Consider the following 12516-nt stretch of genomic DNA (forward strand, 5'->3'; position numbering starts at 1 on the left):
CAACCGCAAGGCTTCAGCTTGCAATACAACACAATGTGGCTGTTGCTGTTGTCGTCGTGTGCCTTATAAGCCATTTCCAACTTATGGCAACCCTAAGGCAAACTTATCACAGGGTTTTCTTGGCACGTTTCTTCAGAGGAGGTTTGCTATTGCCTTCCCCCGAGGCTGAGAGAGTATGACTTGCCAAAGTTGTCCCAATGAATTTACATGACTGAAACTGGATTCGAACCCTGGTCTTCAGAGTTGTAGTCCAGCACTCAAACCATATACTACGCTGGCTCTCCCATAACCCACCCAAATCAAGATTTAAAGCATGCCAATATATATACATATACGTATACACTCATCCCTTCATATTTGCGGCTTCGATATTTGCAGATTTGATTATTCACGGATTTGATTAATAGGTTCTCTCTAGGGATATCTAGGTCCTCCAATGCAACTCTATGGTTAACTAAAAGTTGCACTGAAAGACCTAGAGATTCCGAGAGAGAATGCTCTACTAGGCAAATCCAATGCAACTCTTGTCAATGTCTAGCAGATGTTGACCACAGAGTTGCACTGGAGGACCTAGAGATTCCTAGAGAGGTTTCCTCTCAGGTAAAACTCTTGGTGTTTTCGTTATGTGCGTTTTTTCCATATTCACGGGGGTCTTGCGTATAATATATCCTAGTGAATATGGAACAACAAGTGTACATATATTCTGTTCTTGGGTCAGAAAGGCTGCATCCACAGTGCGGAAATAATCCGGTTTGACACCACTTTAACTTTCATGGCATCCTAGAAATTGTAGTTTATTGTGGTCCCACAGCTCTCTGACAGGGAAGGCTAAATATCTGGCAAAACTACAATTCCCAGAATTCCATAGCATTGAGCCATGATGGAGGTTAAAGTGGTGTCAAAACCAGATTAATTTATGCAGCTTCTGGAGAGCCTTTAGTAGTTAAAGCGGTATCAAGCCGGATTATTTCTTCAGTGCGGATGCAGCCATATAGTCTCACAAGCACCCTTCTCCCATCCTGATGGTCAAAGATACAATTATATGCATACATATCGCATATTATTGTATTGTTGTGGTTGTTATTTAAGTACACAACATATTGTGCCCTTTCGTGCCACCTAGAAATGGCTCTCTGAAGCAGCAGCCTCGCTCCAGACCTAATGGGGGGAAAAACCAACACTTCCCTTGTTGTTTGTTATTAGAAAGGATATACCAAGTAAGCCGATTAAACAGATTAAGCAATTAAAAACATGTCGACGGTCTAAAAAAAGCTGCTTCGATTAATCGGTGAGCAGGTTTTATAATGAAAAATTAAAAGATAGTCCTGAAATGGAATAAAAATTCGGCTTATAATATACTTTATACAAAGCGCAGGTCGCGCTTTCGACCGTAACCACAAAGGATGGCAAGAAGGCCCCACAAAATGGAGGACATTTGAGGGGGGAAATGTAGGACAATAATTGAAGGGGGGGAAAGGACCTTATGAAAATTAAGGAGGGTGTTATAAAAGAAAAGCTAAAAAGCATTAATCAGAATATGAATCCGTGCTTCTTAGTCCTGCACAAAATGGAAGGCGTTTGGGCATTCCCACAAATGTAGGACGCGTCTGGGAAAAGAAGGACGGCTGGTCATTTCGCACCTTGCCTACCTCACAGGGTTGTTGTGAGGAGGAAAGGCAGAGGAGAGGGTCCTACACAACCCTTGATGGAAGGATGGTATAATATATATACATATATAATATATAATACTATATATATATATATATATATATATGTATATAATATATGAGAGTATAACATGTATATTATGTGTATTATATCTATATACTTGTATGTATATATCAGGATATATATATATATACAGTATATATGTACAGTGTGTGCATATATTATGTCCATTTTACAGATGGGAACTGACTCTTGAGGGCCCTCAGAAACCCCATTGCCTCCAATGGGCTTCATTCTCCTCATATCTGTGTCTATTTAGGGAGCCACAATGCCACCATTGGACCAACTCCTCGACTTCTGGACCCCATTCCTCCACATAACCTCTATTTATATGACGGGAGGCGGGTCCAACCTTCAATCGCCGTGTCACTCACGGCCGGGCGAGCCAAATCATTGGTGGGCAGAGGCTAAGCCACGCCCATTCCTCCTCCTCTTGGCAATCGCTCTCAGTTTCCAATCTCAGTTGCTAAGGCGAGTTAGGGGGGCGGAGTCAGGGGAAGAAAAAACCCTTCACCTCCGCCGCGCATGCGCCGAACTACCACGCTCCCTCCCCACACGGGAGAGAGAACAAGTATTGAGAAGCGCGGCTTCCAGCCAATCGGTTTCTAGGATGGAGGAGGAGGAGGCGGGGAGAAGTAAGAGAAAGAGAGAGGCGATTGGTTGTTGCGCGCGCGTTGCCTAGATGACCGTTAGCCCCGCCCCCTTTTCCTCCCCCTCGCGCCGCGCGCAGGCGCAATAGAAGTGGGAGGTGTCGGCGCGCGCGCCCGACGAAGCGCGGCCCCGAGTCTGGTCCTGGCTCAGTTTTTCTTTCCCTTCGAAGGAGGCGCCTTTTCCGGCAGCTTTGCGGCAAAAGGGGCTTAGAATCAAAAAGGTGGCCCGTCCTTCCCTTCATCAGACGGCCCTCGCTTCCGGTGCTGGCCTCGGCGGCGATGAGGTAAGCCCTGGCTGTTGGGAGACGTATAGATAGAGGTGTGTGTGTGTGGTTGTGGTTGTGTGAGTCGGAGGAGGAAAAACCGGTCGAAAGGGGAGGAAGGAGGCTGTTCCCTTTTCCTGTTTAAAGGGGAGGGGCGACTAGGGTCCAGGAGGGGAAGGGGTTGTGGTTGTGGTTGTTGTTGTGTGATAAGGGGGGTTATTGTGTGTCTGTGAGGGGCTGTTTGGGGGCGTTTACAGTTTGGGGGTGGGAGGGCCAAGAGATAGATAGATAGACATACAGATATGTAGATACACACACACACACACACACACACACACTACTTATACATATGCATATATGCACATGGGTACACACACATATACATATAGACACACAGTTACACACACACAGTATACACATGGGTACACATACACACATATACATATAGACGCACAGTTACACACACAAAGACACACACAGAGATCTATATGTGGGGGGGCTGTGAGGTTGTGAAGGGGCAGGTGGGCTTATTGTGTGTCTGGTGGGTGTTTGGGGGCGTTTCAGTTTTGGGGTGGGTGGGCCAAGAAAGGTGTGTGTGTACACACACATATATTACACATATGTATATAGACACATAGTGACACAGAGAGAGAGAGAGAGTTAGACACACAGAGTTACACGCACATATACACACACACACACACACACACATTTAAGGTGTGACTGTGTGATTGTGAAGGAGGAGGTCATGTTATTGTGAGGGGCTGTTGGACATTTGGGGGGGTGGGCCACAAAATATACATAGATAGATAGATAGACAGACAGACACATGCATACTAATACATGTGTATATATACACACATAGTGGCACACTCACATATACACATGTAGTGAGGCATACATGTGTAGATACACACACATATATATGTATATATGAGAGAGAGAGAGTTAGACACACCACACACACACACACACACACACATATATATACATACTGTGTATATATACACAAAATGAGAGTAAGACACACAGTTACACACACACACACAAATGTAACCCTCCTTCCTCAAGAAAAGAAACACAACTTGGCCTTCCCATTGTGTATCCCAGTCTCTGCTCCCTTCATGCAAAACAACCAGGTCCTCTCCACCCCAAATAGAGACACAGGCAGCCTGTGTGTGTGTGTGTGTGTGTGTGTGTGTGTGTATGCTGTTGTTGTGTGCCTTCAAGTCCAGGCGAACTTAGCATGGCCATTGCCTTCTCCTACACACACATTCACCTATACACCTGTCTGTCTTTATGCATGTATATGCACACATGAATATATGTATCTTCTTAGTTGACAGGCACATACATGCATCTGTGTATGCTTAAACTATATGCACATGTATGGATACACACACACACACACACACACAAATACGCATACATACATATATATATGCATACACACACAAACACACACTTTTATATGTTTTAATTGTATTGTTCTTTTCATTTGTAAGCCATTTTGTGTCCCAGTTTTGGGGCCAGAGCAGGATCTAGATCAATATAATGGTAATATATACACAGGTACTCAGTGTGTGTTGACCCACAACAGCTTATTGTTGCAGTCCCTCCCCCAGTTTAAGATGGGGTTTGTAACTCGGATTGAATCATTGCTCTTGCGTTGATTCCCCCAAGCAAATGGATCCACTGCACTTCGCCTCCATAGAATCGCCACAGCTGCTGTTAGCTGTTTCAAGGTTCATACATTTTGAGGGGGGCACTCTGTACAAAAGAGGAGGCCAGGTTGTTGTGTGAAGGCATTTGCGAGGGCCAGGGTTTTATTTTGGGGGGGGGGACCTAGCTATTGTGTGGGGAACTGAATAGGCCTTAAGGGGCAAACATGGGGATATTAGATGGGATGTGTAATTTTCATTGTTGTCAGGAGGTCATTGCGTTGGGGGCAATACTTGGAAGTGTGCAAGGTGGGTCAGGGTTTTCGTTGTGTGTGGATTGAAGGAAAACACTGGAATATCCAAACATTGGTTTTGCATTTCACTTGCATCTAGGAGTGAAATGGTAAAGATGCTTTTCAGAGATCCTGTATAACAGGTGAGCCAAGGTTTCTTTTCATGTTCTTTTTTTGAGTGGGGAGAATCATTCTGTGTGTTTCATTGTTGTGTGCCTTGTTGTTTCCAACTTGTGGCAACCCTGTCACGGATCCTTTGCCTTCCCCTGAGGCCGAGAGCATGCGGCTTGACTTAAGGTCACCCAATGGGTTCTTATGGCTGAGCAGGGACTCAAACCCTGATCTCTAGAGTTGTATAGTCCAGCGCTCAAACCACCGCGCCATGCTTTGGGCCTCTTAGGAACGGATGGTCCGTAGATCATAGGTTTGTTGGTGTGTATCTGCCTAGGAATGAAAGGATTTCATCGCCATCGGGATCGCATGAAGCTATGGATAGGGATTGGGGGCCACAGTTAAATAGGGAATATTTTGGATTGGATTGGGAGGAGGTTTTGTTATTTGTGTGGCCTAATGGGTCATGAGATGTTAAGGGGATGGGACTGTGCATTTGGGGGGACAGATTATTATGTGCGTTGCGCGATAACAAGACTTAAAAGTGGGGCAGGAGGAGTAGAAAAGGGGTGAGTGGGGGAACCCCTGGCAAAGGTTGGGGTCCATTTGGGGAGAGGAGGGGCACCGAGCGGCTGTGACAATAGAGAAAGAAGTGGAGGAAAGGCTTGAGGCACCATAAGAAAGTCTGTTCGGTCTTCTTTATATGGGAAAGATTGGGGATTGAACAGTAATATTAGCATCTTAGTCATTGTTCATGTCACATTGCATTATGTGTACAGTCTATTTTTATGTAACGTTGAATCAAGTTGCTTGGAAAGTGCTGAAGGACAGGGATTTGGGGGCAAGTATATAATAAGGAGAGGGGTAATGGGCCAGGCCTGGGGGAAGGGGGGTTTGGTGTGAGTGAAGGCTCACAACAAATAGGAAAATGGTGTGTGTGGGTGATTAGGAGAAATGTTGGGTTTAGATCTGATCCAGAAGTGATGGGGCTGTCATCGGGGGTTTTAAGGGAGAGGTGGGGATATATTAGGTAGAGACTAAGGAATTCTGAAGCATAAGAAGAACAACAAGCATAATAATATCCTACATTTTGGTGGGGGTGATAACAGTGACTGGAGGCAACTGACAGGCAAAGGTAGAGAGGTATTTTGGAAAGCATAGTGAGACAGCAGAAAGGAGGATGAGGTGGTAGATGCAACGGAGGATGCCAAGGAGATGTCCTTTGTTGTCTTTGTTGGGGAGCCAGACTCTTGCAGGAAAGGTATGTCGAGACACCTGCCTTTTGCCACCCCTTTCCTGGCGTGTGCCACGCAAACACGCTGGCGAAAGGGGCAAGGGCGACGTTGGTGGAAGGACTTCTGTGTCCTGCCCTCTCCCTTTATCCTCTTGCCTCCGGGTGTCTGGTGCTTCTCTTCCTCCCAGCCAGCGGCTGATCCCTCTTAGGGGTAGGATGAAGGAAAGAGACAAGGGTATGGCAAAAGCAGGGAAACCTGAGGCCTGCCGCCTTCTGTTGCCGCCTTCCCCTGCTGTGCCACCCGTTCTTCCCCGTTCCATTGTTGGAGAAATCAGACGATCAGGGAATTTTCTCCTTCAGTAAACTGCTTGGTACCTGTCTGTATTGTCAGGCCGGAAACCCGCTGGGGAAGGACGTGTGCAGCCAGTCTAGGATGATAAATATGAATTGTGCATGTTGTCTTTCCCTTGTATTCCTTTGTACACCTGAGATAGTGGGCTTCCCTCCTTTCCGTAAGTTTGAATTAACATATCTCATCAAAGCATCGCCCAGACTGCCTTTTTCCCACTGAGCTTTGCTCTTAGACCAAGCCCTGGCAGATAAAGAAGGAAAAAATGCTGGCGTTTCCATGACCGAAGGATCTGTGTTCAGTGCTGTGCGTGGAAACCGGCTCTGTGTCTCGTGAATTTTAGCCTGGGAGTGCTAGGATGGGTCTCTTTCCTTTCTGTTTCAGATGGTGGATGTTGATGTTTGTGCTGGTGGGGATAGCACAAGAAGAAAAATGGATGCTCTAACAGATAGCGCAGCGGAGATCGTTCCATTGGAACTCTATGATTCGGCCCGAGCAAAAATAGCTGCTAATCTACAGTGGATCTGTGCAAAAGCCTATGGAATTGGTAAGACGCCCCATTGGGTGATGATGCTTTTATTTTTCTTCTCCCTCCCTTGCCTTTTCATATGTTAAGTGGATTTGAGATGACCTGTGTTTCACATATCAATTGTGTGTCCAACTGATTTGCTGGCTGCCCTGTTCCTGTGTTTTCAAATACAAGGATAAATGCCTGACAGGAGGCTTGTCAATGTATTGCTCCCCCCCAACCTTATTGTAAATGGGTTGCAGTTGCAAGTGCCTCACATCCTGCTGTGTTTTGTGTTTCCTTTCTGCTAAATTAGTGCTGTTCTACACACCACAGACCCACACTGAGCTCTTGCAGGCTGCTTAGGCCCTTGCAGCGTGAGTCATTTTGGCAGCCATGTACATCCTTGCCATTACCTCCTGATGGCACATAATCGATCTAGGGTTTTTAAAAAGATATGTATGGTTTTTATATAGTGGACTGCAGACATTTTACTTGTTGGATATCTCCCCACAGACTTGAACCACCTGCATCCAAGACTTAGTAGTAAGGCCTCATTCTGTTTTGTGTCACACTGCTGTATCACGACTAGATGGAAATCGTAGAAAAGACTTTCTTTCAAACACCCAGGTTTTTTTGTATAAGTGGATCTTAATTGGGACCATTCCAGTCGATCTTCTTTTGTAAAGCCCAGTTGTAAATTTGTGTCTTGAGTTGCAGTGCCTCCTTCTTACATATTTGGAAGTCTTGGTGTCTTTAAGGATTTGTGGCTGCTGATTATCATGATAAAGCAAAACAAAATATAACATACACAAATGTTGCGGGAAATGAGATAGTCCTCTTAATCTAACTCTAATTTGCCAAACTCTAATATGCTTAATGGATTAACATTGGCTTGCTTTGTGGTAGTGCTAAGTAATACACTGTACTCCTGCCGTCGCATGGCTTTGGTTTGTTGTCAGCTAAAGTGTTACTTTTTTGTTTTTAGACTTATAAATGTTAGGAATGTGGTGCAGTGACATTGGGAGTTGCAGTCAGTCCATTTTTTCCCTGTATTTACTTCTACTGTTCTTGAAAATATATAGGAATTTTACGAAGCAACAAACATCTCTCTCCTCATAACTTAATCTGTCATTGCTGTTTTAAAAATGTACAGCTGGACCTTGAAGCAAATAGACTTTGCTCCATCATTGTAGTTTGCCTCTTGGAATAGTTTGTGCCTTATTAAACAGTAGTATGTTAAATAATGTGCAAACACTTCTTATTCTACCTTGTGAAGAACAAACTAATGGTGTGGCCTGTGTTTATGTTTATTACAGCCATGGGAACTGAGTTTGAACAGTGGCTTCTGATGGCAGGTTCTGGACATAGATATACTTAGCTTCAAGATCAATGTTAGAATCCCTTTTTATTTTGTGGTTGTCATTCTGTCCAATATTTAAATTTACTGGTCCACTTAATACAGCCTAAGCTGATAATTCTTGAGCACTGTTCTTCCTACTGCTATGAAACCTGCCATGAGCGTGTTAATGTATTTGTAGTCCAATGTTCTTTGAATGCTGAAATGCAAATGTGTAGCCTTCCAGAATTTTGGGCAAGACAGAAAAAAAGGTTTCACTTCATAAATTAAACTACTCCTTCCCAAAATGCCTTCGACCACTGTCTCACACTGTGCCACCATCTCCATCTTGTTTTGTATGTGCTTCATTTTTGTCTAATGTTTTCTGTTCCTTGAGAGAGCACTGTTTTCCAGCATCACAAAAGACTGTAGTTGCTGCAGATGGGAGTGAAGGTGGGAATTGACCCTGTCCAGTGCTAAAGGCCTTTGTAAATGCCTGATGCTCTATGAACCACCCTTTCATGTGCTATAACAATAAGGCAAGGTTGAGCCATCTCTGTAGTGGGGCCTTTTCTGTGGAATGCTTTTTAGGGTATTTTGTTGAAGCTTTTAAGTGGTGTGTGTGTGTGTGTGTGTAAACTTCTTTGTTAGATAATATTGTAATATAAAGCCAAACTTCTTCCTTTTCATCTTCTAAGCAGTCACTGCAGTCTGGAGTTGGATTTGGGGGTGAGGCTGTGAATTTGGGGGTCACCACTGCTTTCAAAGCTATGCCCACCTTGTGCTAGCCATAATGAGAGATTTGGGGCAGGGAGGCTTCACCTCTTTTTGTCCCCTAGCCGCTTCCCCATTGAAGTGGGAAGGATTAGTTATGCCAGCTCCAAATGGCCAGACCTGAGGCCTATCCAGCAAATGAGGGACTCCATCGAGAGCTGCCTCTATTCCCAAAATAGCTTGTTTTGGGTTCCAACATCAGTGATATCCTTTGTATCGTGTGCAGGTTTTCCCAATCTTTGAAGGACAGACACTGTCTCATTCCTCCCATGGTGAACCGGATGGCAGTGGTTAGGACTGTTTTTGACATATTCAAATCATAGTTCAATCTGTTTCCAGCACAAGCCGTAATTATAGTAGTGTTAGTTAACATTCTTATAGTACTTAATTGCTTAATTGCTGTTTAATCATACAGTTGTTGCTGTTGTGTGCCTTTAAGTTGCTTCCAACTTACAGTGACCCTAAGTCAAACTTGTTGTTGGGTTTTCTTGGCAGGATTTGTTCAGAGGGGCTTTGCCATGGCCTTCCTCTGTGGCTGAGAGAATGTAGTCGCCAATGGGTTTCCATGGCCAAGTGGGAATACATTCCCCGGTCTCCAAAGTCATAGTCCACCGTTCAATCCGCTAAACCATGCTGGCTCTCAATCAAACAGTACAGTGGTACCCCGGGATACGAATTGATCGCGTTACGAAATTTCCGGGGTACGAAAAAGTTAGATTGGAAAAAACTGTTCCGGGTAACGAAAGATTTTTCGGGTTACGAAATTCATTTCGGCGCGTTTCGGCGCGAAATTCAAATGCGAAGCGCGGCTAGCGGCTTTCCAGCGCTAACGGAAAGCCTTTTCGGGTTGCGAAATGTATCGGGTTACGAACGGCGCCGCGGAACGAATTAATTTCGTAACCCGAGGTAGCACTGTACTAAGAATAAAACATTGAACTTGGAAACATGGAATGACGCTCAAATAAAGCCTCTACAAATAGGTGACCTATTGCAATGACCAGCCTCTGGTGGATCCAAAAGGTTTCCTGAGGTCTTGGAGGGGGCACATATCCGTGCAAAATGATAGTGAGATGACCAGGACCAGTGCCATCATGTTCAAGCCTGTTTGACCTAATTGTAGAGCTGGGTTAGAAACCTAGTTTCCTGGAGAGCTGTGAGCAGTAAAAAAGAGCCAGCATCCAGAACATAGGGAGTGGAAAGCATCTAATAAGCACAACCAGACATGGGTTAAAAAGAACCCTTCCAGGGTTTGTTGTGTGGTGGTAACAACAGTAAGGCAAGCTTGCATGTTTGCCACTTATCTGTTGCCCTGTTGCACAGCATCAGCTGAGGGAATGTATAAATATCTTCTAACGGGGGCTTTAATGTACTGTAATTAGATTGCCCCAAATACCAAATAAGGCTGGCCCCTGCCTTGAACTTTATTGTTCCACTGTATGAGGATAAAGATTCTATCTTTCAATAAAGTAGTCACTGTCTTTGCCTTCTCTCAGCGAAAACCTTGGCCTTTTGGGTGGCAGGTACTGAGCTATATGTTGCTTATATTGCTATTTATATTAAACTGTTTCCCTGCAGCCTTTCAGTTGCTGTACTCTGTTGTCTTCTATTATAATTGATACTGCCTTTCATTTTTAGAGGGTTCTTCTTAACCCAGGAGATGGGCTATATATAATGTCACACCATCAGGCACTCCTATTTTGTACTACTTGTAAACAGCAAAATGCCATGTTACCTGGAGCTCAGTGGGAAAAGATTGGACTTGCACTTATAAGTTAGCTTTTGTTCTATGAAAAAGATCAGAAGAAATATGTCACAGTAGAAGAATTATATTTACTCTGTGTTAGCTTTCTTGGGGAATATTTCCATCAGCCAGAATAATATTATGCTGACCAACCTAATTCTCATTTAAATGTGATTATACACTGTGTGTGCTTATGCAGAAAATGCAGAAATACTGCACAGGGAAGGTGATCTCAGGGAGGGAAAGTGTTCTGCTTGGACAGTTTAAGCGATACGTTGCTGCCTACCCTCCAGGGTGATACAAGACTGTGATATGTCCTGATGCCTTTTACATGTAAGGCAGCGGTGCCCTATTTTGTCTTCCCTTTTAAACCTGGGCCTGATTTGGAATGAATGTAGTACAGTGAGACAGCCTTGTGTTCAGTAGGCCAAAAGACAATTGCCTTTTCTGTGGACTGTATGGAGTATATGATTTATGTTGCATGTTTCTCTGAGTAATAAAGATGATTAATAGATCTAACCGGTGTCTTTAAGATCCCCATCTGTTCAGCTGAACATGATAATGCATGTCTAACATACATTTAAGGATGTGTCATGTCGATTAAAAATGGTTGTTGAGTGAATTGGATGCTCCGTCGCCAAATTTGCAAATTTCAAGCAATCATATGACAAAAAAATACTGTTCTGGGTGGTATATTTATAGGGAGCTTTGGGTGGCATATTCATAGGGAGCAGTAGCATATCTCCATCGACTGGAAGCTATAGTGCGCTAGTCAGGTTGATATGGACCATGGAACTGATGCAGGATACCTTTTTCCCATTCATGCTCTTAATGTTGGGAACGGTTTGACAAACATATAAAGAGCCGTTGGAGCCATATGTGGAAGGGTGCAATTTTAACAACAAGTAATAGCATTAAATCAACGGGGATGACAAAATACCACAACAATGTCCTTGGTTTGAAGGCATTATGTGTGGAAGAGCAGGCTGTAGATGCAATAATAAGCGTTTATGACTAAAGCCTTTAGCACTTACCTGATTGCTCTTAATTGCGGTGTTGAATTTTTCCTCCTAATGACAGGTTTGCTTCTTGTGATCTTTAAACCAGGCAGGAGAACACTGGAGATGGCTGGCATTTAAATGTCCATACTTAGTTGGTGATACTACTTGCATGGTAGAAAGTCTTATGGCACGGTCTTATGCATATCTGCTCTGAGGTCCCATTGTCCAATAGATTTGCTCACAAGTAAGGTCTTATCACTGCATTTGTATATCTTGATCAAGGAACTCTATGTGTGTTGCCCAGTCATCTTTTAGCGTGGTGACATTGAACTTACAGTAACTTCTGGCAAAACTGGACAGCGTGACTCTGTCTCTTTAAAAAGCCACTATGACTATTCACTCTTGGTGCTTGTTCTTGCATGAAGCACTCTTCTGTGTTGCGTGTTTCTAGTCGAAAGGCAAAATAGTAATGAATGGTGTCCAATGCAAATGATTATATGTGAGAAAATATTGGACTTCTTTATAACTAATGATTCATGCAGTCATAAGGTAAAAAGCATTAATGGGATCATTTTCAGCCATTTTAACATCAGAAAATCAGACTGACGCCTTCCATTGACTAGTATTTAGTCTACAGACTTCATGTGCATTTTATTTATGTCTGGGTCACTGTTTGCTCCTTTTGCTACCTAGCTTTCAAGTAATTTTTCTTTCACTAATCTAGGAAAATGAGTTATGAATCTGAGTACACAGGTATAAGTATATTTTTGGTGTAATATTGTCTGGATAACTAATCTGAGAGGGCATCAAAAATATCAAGGGCCTTTTTATTCCGTTCCTTCACTTTAGTTCTTGTCTGTTCCC

At 43.6% G+C, this 12516-nt stretch overlaps 1 protein-coding gene across 7 annotated transcripts in view; it reads left to right on the top strand.

Annotated features, from left to right (window-relative positions):
* The first annotated feature begins 2512 nt into the window (after positions 1–2512).
* CAMSAP1 (calmodulin regulated spectrin associated protein 1) overlaps positions 2513–12516 on the top strand; it is a 31378-nt gene continuing 21374 nt past the window's right edge. For 6 of the 7 annotated variants that reach the window (XM_089534949.1, XM_089534952.1, XM_089534947.1 and 3 more), the window contains exons 1-2: positions 2513–2662; positions 6674–6836. In XM_089534949.1, the coding sequence (XP_089391075.1) occupies positions 6674–6836 (163 nt within the window). In that variant the 5' untranslated portion in view covers positions 2513–2662. Of the gene's footprint in view, positions 2663–4695; positions 4739–6673; positions 6837–12516 lie in introns of all 7 variants that reach the window. The other variant, XM_089534948.1, reaches the window with a different exon arrangement.

This window comes from Sceloporus occidentalis, unplaced genomic scaffold (assembly GCF_023333645.1).
Source record: "Sceloporus occidentalis isolate IW3139 unplaced genomic scaffold, rSceOcc1.0.p SCAF_8, whole genome shotgun sequence".
Taxonomy (NCBI): Eukaryota; Metazoa; Chordata; class Lepidosauria; order Squamata; family Phrynosomatidae; genus Sceloporus; species Sceloporus occidentalis.